At 41.2% G+C, this 12,733-nt stretch overlaps 1 protein-coding gene across 1 annotated transcript; it reads left to right on the forward strand.

Moving 5' to 3' along the window:
• The first annotated feature begins 3,026 nt into the window (after nucleotides 1–3,026).
• Nucleotides 3,027–8,004, forward strand: LOC124136953. Its single transcript, XM_048381277.1, has 7 exons — nucleotides 3,027–3,035; nucleotides 4,164–4,172; nucleotides 5,332–5,520; nucleotides 6,430–6,524; nucleotides 6,798–6,813; nucleotides 6,869–7,093; nucleotides 7,981–8,004. Exons 1-7 carry the CDS (start codon nucleotides 3,027–3,029, stop codon nucleotides 8,002–8,004), a joined length of 567 nt encoding a protein of 188 aa, XP_048237234.1.
• Nucleotides 8,005–12,733: the final 4,729 nt, after the last annotated feature.

The following is a 12,733-nucleotide window of genomic DNA, read 5'->3' on the forward strand; positions in this document are numbered from 1 at the left end:
AAATTGCATCGGTATAAGCGGGTTTAGGAATGACGCGTCTGTGATATGTGTCGACCACTAGCATTATTGTAGATAATAAATTCTAGGAATGTTACGGGATATTTCAACTCCCTAAAGCTCAGGATAAATTTACAGCCAACTATTTCTATTCCAGACTGTAGGTGATCAGGTATACTAATGTAGGTTTAAACTGTTTGGGGTTTGTTTGCTTTTTCAGGTGAATAGTTGACTTGCCGTTGCGGCAGGAATATAAACATTCCTCTCATTCATTATCGCACACTTCTGGCATCACTCTTTGATAGTGATTCATAAACACATGGAAGTGTTTTTGTCGCTTTTATGCATTTATTTTTACGAATGACAAACATGCTTATCAACATCCATTTATAGATAATCATTTTGTTACTGGCTTCTATCAAATTATTATAAAGGATTTATCACAACATATTCTATACATTCTGCACAATTTCTTATTAGCTTGATAAGACCAGAAACATTAGATAAAAACGTTTGATTAATAGGCGACTTGTATAGCGATAGACTCCAGGGAGAGTATGCCCAACGAGCACGACATTATTACCCGATCAACAGTGGGGACTCCAACTGCATAGTCATCTCCCTGGGGAGTATTCAACCAAACACGCGTTTCTAGCGCTGGAAGGTTTTCAAGAAAGTCGCATTCACATCACTTTATCGCAGTCAAACACCGTTGTGTTAAAGTTGAAGGGACCTGCCTAAATAATGAGCGTTATCCGAGGTTAAACTCAGTCGAAAAATTAAGAAGAATGAATAACGCGAAACAATACGTGACAAACAAACAACGAGAAAATGAAATTATGTTCGATTTATAAGAGTAACATTGTGCTGTAAGTACATGTTTGGGACTGGAAAATTGAACTTCGAGAAAGCCCTAACTTCGAAACATTAGATTCGACAGATCAGAGGTTAAATAAAGATGAATAAAGAAGGAATATACAAGGACCAAGTTTTTACTTCGTGACATCCGTTAGTCTGACACATCAAAGTTCGGAACATCGGTGTTTGACTGATACCGGGCACCCATTCGCTGTCTGGTTAACATCGGAAAGAGATACTGACCAACAGGGACATTCAGGTCTTATTTACCACTTTTCTTTCCCGGGGGCCGGGACTGGAGCCATCAAAGACAAACTTGTGACCTGTGGGCGCGATGCACAGACATGCCACCACCTATCCCAGGGTACGCAGGGAATGTAAGCAACTCCAATTTACAAACGAAACCATTTACCAGTGGTATCTCCTGCTACATTAAAAGTGAGTTGACTTTTGTTTCATTAGTCTGGAGATTTATTGTCTAGACAGCCTCCGGGCAGCGTGTCCCAGTTGTATCATAACGTCTGTTGCTATTAGTGTGTTTCAGAACTAGATTGTGTCAACTTGTGTTCGTGGGTTCAGATGGCTGATTCGACCTGATTATTAACCTTGCTCAGTTGGGATCATACCTGTGATCATTGACTTTCCAAATAATAAACTTCTCCGATGATAAACTGTATTTTGGCTTATCGCCTTTCATACCATGAATTGTTTTAGACAGGAACCTCATGTAGGTATACCTGGGTTTAACGTCAAGTGTGAGATCAAATGCGGGGTAGGGGGTGAGGGGTGAGTTCAACAACACCCACCCCTACCAACTCTTTCAAAGATCATATATGGACATCAATGACATAAAATGAAAAGTAGCCGGGATAATAATTATGTTGTCCGATTATTCTTTTAACCCAACTGCACATCTCATTGTGCTGTGTTTATCTAACTCAACTCCATATTTCATTGTGCTGCGTTAATTAGGTGTTATTTTCACTCCACTGTACATCCCATCGTGCTGCGTTATTAAGGAGCTCTATTGACCCCAATGCGCATCCCAGTGTGCTGCACATTTCATTGTGCTGCGTTATATAGCAGCTCTTTTAACCCAACTGAACATCTCATTGTGTTCCCCGTGGGGACCCGGGGAAGATAAACAAGAATGAGTCCTCAGCACCCCATTGCTGGTCGTAAAAGGCGACCGAATTGGGCAGCCTCTTTGCCGTGGGCTGCGACCCTGTCCCGACCCTGTGTCGGCAATCGTGCTCCTTAGTCCAACACACCACTTCGACCCTAACTTTGCCTAGACGGGCGGTAGAATGGGCCCGATTCTATAAATTGGCTGGTCATGTCATGTCCTGTGCATACACTATTTCGCACAAACGTTTGGTATTTAAAAATACATTTACTCAAACTGTCAATAATATCTGTATCAATCTATAAAAAAAACTTGCTTAGAACCCTATGCCCAGGTTCTCATGGGCCAACCTGGTGATGCTGACCTCTGAATTTTGTCTCCAATTAATTGTCATGGGCTAAACCAGCCTTATACTTAATTTGGTAGATTGTTAAAGCTTTTCGCGACGAATTTGCTGAAGTATACCACTCCTTTATCCTCGGTCTTAGCAGCTTGGAAATCCGTTGCAGTGTAAGACTGTCCTTGTAGACACTCCATGGTGGGTGAGGAAAAGGGGTGCTGAATCTGTTTTCTGTCGACATGGCTTCCCAACACCTTGGTCCAAATCATAGATATATTGAGTCTGGCAATTCACCTGACGAAAATACCACCACCCGATCTGACTATAGTCCTTTCCAATAGGTTCTTATCTCCCCCTGATTTATTATCCCCCCTTGCGAACTCTTTCGAAAACAGAGATAAAACGGCCCTATCACGTGCTTGGCGTTCACTTCCGGAGAGGTTTTGGCAAATGAACGAAACGAGAACGAAACAGCGGCATTATTGCACTGTCTGCTCAAATTATAGAGGGAAGGGGGTAGATGGACGGGTGGTGACACTAATCACTAATGAATGAATCACTAAAGAAAGCGTGGATTCGACGGCTCAAGTTGGTCTAAAAGGATAACAGACACAACACCACCCAGCGCCAATGTTCGGAACACTTCAAGGATGGTCATTTCAGACGGTGTTTAATACTATCCATTTTTGGGGGGAACCGTTTAACATGTATCAGGTAAGGTCTGCATAAACAATATATTACTGAGGCTTAAAGTTCATGTTATTTAGTGATGCATGGATCCCCCTAAAGACCAAATAGTTATCAAAATGCTAATCATTACGCTTTTGTTAAAAAATCAACCACAATTAGAGAATAATATTGGAATTATTCACATAGTTTTAGAAACTTCAAAATGTAGAAAATGTATTATTCGGAATATGTTGACTTGTATAGAGAAAATACATGATTGCAATGAACATGAATAATCTGAAATTAGATCAATTACTTATGTTAACCCTGTGAATGGACATCAAGGATCTAATTGCAAATGTTGTAATCATAGCTATTATTTTATTTTTTATCTTATAATTTTTCAGTTTGATTCCAACTCAGATGAGAGTACCATACAAAGGGAGGCCCAAGCACCAGTAGCTGAGCAATCCAGGGAAAGTGACAATGGGAGTGAGCAATCTGTGTCTGACAATCAGCAGATTAATGTTAAGGCTTCAGGATCAAGTGTGGAAACTTCAGTTGTCATGCATGACTGTTTTGGACAAATTGAAGATCATGCCACAAGTCATCTTGTAAACAAATCTGAACAGGCTGATTTTCGTCCTTCGGACATTGATGCATTCACTCAGACAGATATATTTGATCATTTATGTGTGACTGTGTCAACTCAAACATTGAATGATAATATATCAAATGCTATATCGAAAGCAAAAATGATAGATCTAGAAATTCAGTCTAGTAAGCGTGACGAATAATGTTAACAAGTCTGGTTCATGTTATTGGCCAAAAAGCGACAAAACCCTTTCCATATTCATAAGAAATCGATTTACGATTCCGAGTATATCATGAGCATGCGCAGTGGTAGAAACTAACAGTTTTAGTCTGCTAGTTGTTATAATGATAACATATAGCAAAACCCTTAAAAATGGCAAAATTCTACTGGTCCCAATAGTACCTTAACTGTTGAGCAGTTTGGCAAGGACTTCGGGACAAGGGCCACTTTCTAACGCTGATGCGTTTATGAATCACTTTCAAATGATGTGACCAGGTGTTTGCGAAAAGGTGAGAGCGTCCTCACATCTTATCTGGATAAATTCCTTTCACTGTTCATTGTAATTTTGTTGTGTTCAGGTGTCTGTGGTGAGAGTGCTTGCATCGCTGTTAGACTGATAAGAGTGGGTGAGAACAGAAAAGCATAATCAAAATTAATCATACCTGTTGTTTCAGTCGAACTAAATAAATGTTATTCCTTTTTTTGCAAAACATTTCTACAGTAAAACAGAATATAAAAAATAATGAAAGGAACAAGGTTTTTAATGATGATCATGATGAGTGAGTAGAGTTAGGTAATTGCTCATTTTCACTGATTTTCAGCAGTATTTCAGTTATCTCAAGGAAGCCCGATTTAAAGCAGTTAACACCTGGTACTATGTGAAAACGGAGAGTTCTCCATGACACTGACGAACCAGAGGTGGTTTTCAGATTTGCTCTGTACCCTCGGTCACTGCATGAGGACCAGTTCTTTTCTGCTGTTAGGATGCCGAGCATACTGGGATCTTGTTACACAGAGATAAAAACTAAACAGTTTTAGTCCACTAGACCTTATAATGATAACATATAGCGAAACCCAAAAAGGGCACATTTCTATAAGTCCTAATGATATTTTAACTATCGGGCAGTTTTGTAGTCCTGCACCATGACCGTGGAATGTATTTATTTTATGAAAATAAATAAATCTAGAAACGCATACAAAAGCAAGTCTAGTAACAAAATACAGCTGGGGCAGTGGGGAGAGGCGTAAATGGTGTGTGTGTGTGGGGGGGGGGGGGGGGGGGGGGGGGGGGATACTGAGGGGAATACCAGGGTGACCTGGGATGGCTGATCTCCACACATGTGGTTATCATGAATCTGACACACTGCTGAACTGAACTAAGGACTGATGTTGTGCTGATGATGGGCTGCTTCCTGTAAGGGTTTGCTGCATACCCTCTATTTGACTACATGTATAACTGTTGGCATGGAAGGTAATGCTATATATATACAGTTACATATTGATCACTTCAGGAATCATCAAAGACAAGTGATTGTAAGTTACCTTAGAGGTAAAGGATGTCCTTTTTTGTTCTCCAACAGGAACAGGAAAAGCACTTACTTTTGAAATAGTACCATTCGTGTTTAAGAAAGTTTACTTAATAACTCCAACAATGCTACTGTGATTGTTATTTCACCCTTGGTGGCACTAATGACAAAACAAACAGAGAAATGTTCATCTATTGGATTAATATCTGTTTATTTGAAGGGTCAACATGACCCTACTCCTGATGATGATGATGATGATGATGATGATGATCTTGTACATGAAATGGACCAAATATCGATTCAGGATATTCAATCTCGTGACATTGACATAATATTTACAAGTCCAGAGACAGTTCTTGGAACACAGCGTGATGTCATTGAAGACCTGACTAAAGAGAAGATTTTGAAGGCAATTTTCATTGATGAAGCACACTGCATTGCAAAATTGTATAAATGTTATATTTTGTATTTCGTTTTGTCTGTCAAGGCATGGCATGTTGAATGTGAGGGCATGGTTTTACGCATCTTTTTTGCAATATCCCAGCAATATCACGACACCAGAAATGGGCTTAACACATAGAAGCCATGTCGGGCATCGAACCCGTGCCTTAGGCATGGCGAGCGAATGTTTAAATGACGGATCACAAATAGCTATAAAGTGTAAACAGTGTGTTTGTGCGTGTGTGCGCGTGTGCGTGTGTGTGTGTTCGTGTGTGTAGTGTGTGTGTGTTAGTTAGTGTTAGTCACGATCACGAAATATCTAATTTGATATTTATCAAATCAAAGTTAAAGCACAAATATTAACGTTTCAAAATGTACATTTGTCACATTATGAATACATACAATCACTTCTACATTCATCATGAACTTGACACATTGTTTCTCTGAAACAAGGATTAATTTTGTAAGTTTGGCCGCAGTCCCAGGTAGAGGAATTTTGTAATGTTAATAATACCCTTATGAAAAAGGAATGCATACACCCACTGCTAACATTAGCTAAGTTAAAACACTAAAACACTAAAGTTGATCTTGAATAAATCAGTTACAAAAAAATAATCATCTAACAACAATTGTTTTTGCAAAAGATATGTTGATCTTATTCTTATAAGGAGTTGAATTTCATAAAGAAATCGGCCAATTTTCAAGCTGCTGATTATTGAATTGAAGGTCAGCATCATTCATTCATAACGTATACAGAATATGTATGAATAAGAAATGACAATCAAACCTTAACAGCTTAAGACATTCATAATGCTCGTCTTGACTAAAGTTTCACTTTAATTGTGTATTTTTTCAGCGGCAAGTGTAACAAAGGTGAAAAAAGACCTTTCGACGAGCGTATGGAACACTTGGCGAACTCAGGGCACTAGCTCCTGGCATACCAGTGATTGCACTAACAGCAACTGCGACCAAGTCAACCCGAGATGAGATAATTAATTAAATGTCCGGCTGTGAACAAATGCTCCTCAGTCCCAACAAAGAAAACATGGATTTTTCATGGTTAGTTACCCTGTTACGGGAAAGGAATCGACAAACACCAATGATGCTGATATTTTTCCGCAAAATCAAGCAAATAGGTGATCCCTTTGACATTCTCGAATCAGAGCTAAAATATGATGCGTTCATAAACAATAGTAAAGACGGAGTTAGCAGTCAAAAGAATCGTCTATTTGACATGTTCCTTAGCAAGACAAACAGGGAAGTGAAGAAATATGTGTCCCAGTCCTTCATGGATCCAAATGGTTTCTAGAGGATAGATAGTCCTTTGCTCAACATCATTCAGCATGGGACTTGACTTACAAAGTGTGGAAACCGTCATCCACTATGGTCCAGCCAGTAATGTTGAGGGTTATATTCAAGAGACAGGACGAGCAGGCAGGGATCCAGAAAAGCAGGCACATGCTCTTCTCATGAAATTTAGACAGTGTCTCAGTGGCAGGCGGAATATTTCGGATGAAATGAAACAGTATGTCAGAACCAACGTATGTCGACGAGTTGAGCTACTGAAGAACCCTCAACAAATTCAACCTTTGCATAAGTGCTGTGATAACTGTGCCATATCTTGCAAGTGTCTCTGTGACTGCATCGACTCATGTACATGCAATACTGCTTAAGACAGATGAGGACGAACCTCCTAAGTGTATCCCTTATGATGAAAGGTTTACCGTCAAGCATATATTGCTTGACTGCGTGGACGTTGCAATCGCGAGGGATTCACATTATGAAAGCGTAAATCTGAAAGATCTCTTTTCCCGTGTCAGCGGGCATCATATATAAATTACTTGAAAGAAATTGGACTGCATAATATTTTTTAATATGTATCTGAACAATTAAATGCTTGTTTATAAATTTGGTGTAATGCTTTGTCAACTGACATTATTGAAGGCTCTGTCCTGGAGGTTAAAGTACTGTAAAATTATTGTACCCCTGTGTGACACGTAATCCTATCATAATTGATGATATCATATCATCAACCAGTGTTTTTAAGCCAACTCATTGCTGTGTATTTTTTAATATTGGTTAGTATTGTGCACAACCTCCAGTAGCTGAAGTGATGACGTAAATCCTGCTGGGGTATCATGTAGAAAGCCGAGATACTGCAAGTCCCCATGATCCCCAGCAAGGTGGTCTAGCTTTGTTTACTGGTGTTTACTGGCCAGCCCGTGTTTTAAAACTGTATACATGATATTGTTATGGCCAAACATACACAAAGAAAAAAGTTAAGCACACCCTTATATATTTCATTATTGTTTGGTCCCATTATTTGTAACAGTCATGAAAGATATAAGTATGGGAAGAATTATGTTTTCTCGAGATGATGTCATCAGTCATGCGTAACTAAAGCTCATGTACGGGTATTCCCGTGCAGAATGCTATCCTCGAGTATCTCTAAAAGCAGTATATCAAAATGTTAAAATTGCTTTCCTAAGCTCGGTTTTAAACAGTTATTCCATGACATTGTGTGACCATGGCACGAAGGCGATTATCAAACGCCACAAGATGGCAAATAATCGGCTTGCATAACGCAGGAATGTCTTGTAATGTCCATGGTCGAAATTTGGGGTATCATCATACTGACGTTAGTCGTTTAGTCGAGAGACATGCTCAGACCGGTGATGTACAGGACCGCCCCCGATCCGGAAGATCTCCTGTGACTACACATCGCGAAGACCTTCATCATTTCATACGCCGAGAACCCTTTTTAACAAGTACTCGTCTGAAACAGCTGTGGTTGCCCAATCGTCGTTTCAGCACCAGAACCGTCAGGAACCGGCTGAAAGCAGCAGGACTGAGGGCTAGACGAATCTTAAAGCGTCCCTTGTTGAGAGATCACTACAAAGCTGCTCGTTTAGCATGGTGTATTGCACGACAGAACTGGAATCTGAACTTGGAGACGGATCCATTGGTCAGACGAAAGTCGCTTTCTGCTCCACGTCACTGATGGAAGAACAAGAGTTTGTAGGCACCGGAACATGGTCTGCACCAGGAACATTAAACCGACTGATGCATACGGCGGGGGCTCGGTAATGGTTTGGGGTGTATCTCTCATGATTGCAGGTTGGATGTGGTCACCATAAGGGGCAACTTAACAGGGGCTCAGTCAGCCGGGACGTTTTGAGGCCAGTTTTGACCTCATGGATGACAATGCCAGGCCTCATCGTTCGCATGCAGTCGTGGATTACATGAGGGCCAATGCAATAACACCACTACCCCTGGCCAGCAATGAGCCCAGATTTGAACCCCCTTGGACATGTTTGGGATATTCTGTGGCGGCGTATACAGGCACGAGATCCTCCTGTACATGATTTACGCCAAATGGAAGCAGCATTGCATCAGGAGTGGTTGTACATTGTTGACCCATCAACAGATCCAACGTCTGACTGTAGGCATGAGACGTAGGGTTAAATGCGTCATCCTGGCACATGGCGGTTATCCCCGCTACTTGTCTGTTTCACGTGTCATGTCAAGTAGAGACTTTAAGGAACATTTTCACATAACACATCAAACGTAACTCGTTTACCTGCAGCTCCATACTTTTTTAGGTATTGTCTGAGGTAAAAAAAAAATACCTGTGTTACCATGATGTTTTTGTCAGTAAATTTCAGTCAATATCAAATAAATTAACTTGGTCTCATTGCTATATGGCTGAAATAAGCCGATGCGACGTTAAATTTTTAACTCACTTAATTCACATACATCTCATCGTGCTGCGTCATATATCAGTTCTTTTAACCCCACTGCACATCTCATTGTGCTGCGTAATAAAGCAGCTCTTTTAACCCCACTGCACATCTCATTGCGCTGCGTTAAATAGCAGCTCTTTTAACCCCACTGCACATCTCATTGTGCTGCGTTAAATAGCAGCTCTTTCAACCCCACTGCACACCTCCTTTTGCTGAGTTACATAGCAGCCCTTTAACCCCACGCCAAAAGCCTGCCATGGTAATGAACTGTAATCTTTCATCGACCAAGTTCTGCCAGCATCTACTATTACAAGCTCACCAGGTCCGTCTGTCAACATTATTTTTCAAACGACTACTACTGCTGAACGGTGGGCATTCAAAATTGTACAAATGGTAGCGCTGACCCCCCCCCCCCCCCCCCCCCCCCCCCCCCCCCCCCCCACACACACAACTGTTCAAATGGTGGGGTTCACACACACACACACACACACACACGTGCACACACACACCAAAGGGGCTGAGGGGCAAGACCAAATAGGGGCAATTTGGATATATTGCTTTCAACGACTTCTCTGGAACTAAGAGAGGGCTGAGGGGCGGGGCCAGAATGAGTTTATAACTTGGACAAAGTTAAGATCCCCTCCGTATGTACAATTCCTAAGTATAATGAGAGGAATGCACATATGCTACCAGGGTGGCCTGTGGGTCTTACTCCGCCCCTGGAGACTTAACCCCTGGGTCATAACTTTGAAACAGTTCAGATCCCCACCCCATAACCATATATACAATTGTTGGGCATAAAGAGACAAACACAATCATGATATTAGAATTGAGCCTGGGGTCTTGCCACACCCCTAGGGATTCAGTTCTTGGGTGAAAACTTGGAAACAGTTGAGATATCCACCCTATTACCATATACATGTATACATGTAATTGCTTAGTATAACACAACAAATACACATATGATACCAGGGGTCCGCCCTTGGGTTCAGCCTTGCCTCTGGAAACTTAGATCATGGATCATAACATAAAAACGGTTCAGATCTTTATGCTACATTTGTATCTAGATAAGTACACGTTCATGCTGTCAGATTTGCCATCCACCCCTTTTAAGGGGACACGGGTGGCCCAGTCGTCTAAGGCGCCGCGATTCGCTGTGCAGATTGATATGATATGATTGTAGGTTCGAATCCCAGTCCACCCCAATTGTTTCTAGGTTTGTCAGCACCATACCCGTGCTCGAGGGTTTCACCACAGTTGTAAACGTCTGAGACCTGCATCACTTAGGGCTTTCCTCACACATTAAGCTGACACGCCGCGATATAACTGGAATACTGTTAAAAGCGGCGTTAAACCCAACTCACTCACTCACTCACTCACTCACTCACTCCATCCCTTTTAAATGATGACAGAGTCAAAATTACGAAATATTTGCAGTTTTATATACATGTACAATGCAAATGTATATTTTGTCATGATTGCGTAAATATCCAGGTGAGAGATTCAGGCCCCGTGGACCTCTTGTTATATTATCAAATGTCAAATATCAAAGGTCGGCGATAAGACATTAATCTGACGTGTCATTTAAGAAAACATGAAAGCAACTCCATCTGAAAAATTTAAACTGACATTGTTTATATACTTTGTCTGGGCATTTTCACCCAAGGCAAAAGTGACTTTTGTTACGAGATGATTTCCAAATTCGCAAAGGTTAACCAGAAGTCAGTTCGCACAGAGGTGAAATCAATAAATGATCACACAGAATTATCAATAGATTATAAGCTTTAGGTTGTACAATAGAAAAGGCAATACAATCGGTCAAATTAGTGGCAGCAGTAATAAGTAACTGGCCCGGGAATCACTGTTGATTGATTTAAAACAGGCCCGTCTCCGGCCTTGAATCCAGAATAGTGTTGGAAAATGGCAGGAATTCGTTGTTTCCAGAAAGGTATCCAAACCGCACTTGCCAAGTAGATAAAACCAGATCGGGTCGAAAAGGCCCCGTTTCGTCATTTTGTCACTCTAATATATATGTATAAACAGCCTTCTTTAACATTCTCGTACGATGTTCACGTTCATGTGTTTTCTTTACTTTTGTGCAGTAAATCTACTCGTATGTATCACTGTAAAACATCACTTGATGTGTACATGTTGGACGCAAATAGACCTTATTCCCAGACCAAGTCGCCCTAAGGCTACACCACCACCACAAAACCATTCTGGAAAACTCCATTCGCTGCTGACGACCCCTGTTCAAGTCCAGCCACGAAACCACGTGGTATGTGTTACTTGTATTTCAATCACTTGCTACCACTAACAGGTATTACATGTCATATATATTTGAAAAAAAAAATACTTACATATGACACTGGGGGACATGTTTGGGAGTTTTGGGAACTCAGACCTGAAGTCGCCTTCTCACTCAAAAGCTCTTTTGGCTACTTGTCGGATTTACCGTCAGCGTTTTTATCCCCCGCCGGGCCAGAATGGCCGAAGGGGGATTATGTCGTGGCGCATTCCGTCCGTCCGTCCGTCTGTCCGTCCCAGAGGGTACTAAGCTTGTGAAATATACTCCTCTTACAGTTCCCAGAGAATATCCATGACACTCTACACACAAGATGTCGACATGTTGCTGATACACATATCGCAGTCCCGTTTTATTTCGACTAATGTTGACAGAGTTAGTGCCCCTGTTTTACGGAGCCACATTTGCCTAAATGTGAGGGAGGGTACTAAGCTTGTGAAATATACTCCTCCTACGGTTTCCAGAGAATATCCCTGGCACTCTACACACAAGATGTCGACATGTTGCTGTTAGGCATATCGCAGTCCCGTTTTATTTCGACTAATTTTGACAGAGTAACTGCCCCTGTTTTACGGAGCTTCAATTGCCTACTTGTGAGAGAGGGTACTAAGCTTGTGAAATATACTCCTCTTACAGTTTCCAGAGAATATCCATGACACTCTACACACAACATGTCGACATTTTGCTGATACGCATATCGCAGTCCCGTTTTATTTCGACTAATTTTGACAGAGTTACTGCCCCTGTTTTACGGAGCCACATTTGCCTAAATGTGAGGGAGGGTACTAAGCTTGTGAAATATACTCCTCCTACGGTTTCCAGAGAATATCCCTGGCACTCTACACACAAGATGTCGACATGTTGCTGATACGCATATCGCAGTCCCGTTTCATTTCAACTAATTTTGACAGAGTTAGTGACCCTGTTTTACGGAGCTTCATTTGCCTAATTGTGAGAGAGGTGTAAGCTCTTAGAGAATATCCCTGACACTCTACACACAAGATGTCGACATGTTGCTTATACGCATATTGCAGTCCCGTTTCATTTCGACACATTTTGACAGAGTTACTGCCCCTGTTTTACGGAGCTTCATGAAAAATACCAAAAAAATGTAATCTCATGTTGGGGATGTT

The sequence above is a fragment of the Haliotis rufescens genome, unplaced genomic scaffold (assembly GCF_023055435.1).
Source record: "Haliotis rufescens isolate VD_foot unplaced genomic scaffold, xgHalRufe1.0.p SCAF_1, whole genome shotgun sequence".
NCBI lineage: Eukaryota > Metazoa > Mollusca > Gastropoda > Lepetellida > Haliotidae > Haliotis > Haliotis rufescens.

Coding starts and splice junctions, on each gene's coding strand:
- LOC124136953 (XM_048381277.1), top strand. Junction 5,521..6,429: donor CTAAAGAGAAGATTTTGAAG/GCAATTTTCATT, acceptor TAACAAAGGTGA/AAAAAGACCTTTCGACGAGC. Junction 7,094..7,980: donor AACAGTATGTCAGAACCAAC/GTATGTCGACGA, acceptor ATTCCCGTGCAG/AATGCTATCCTCGAGTATCT.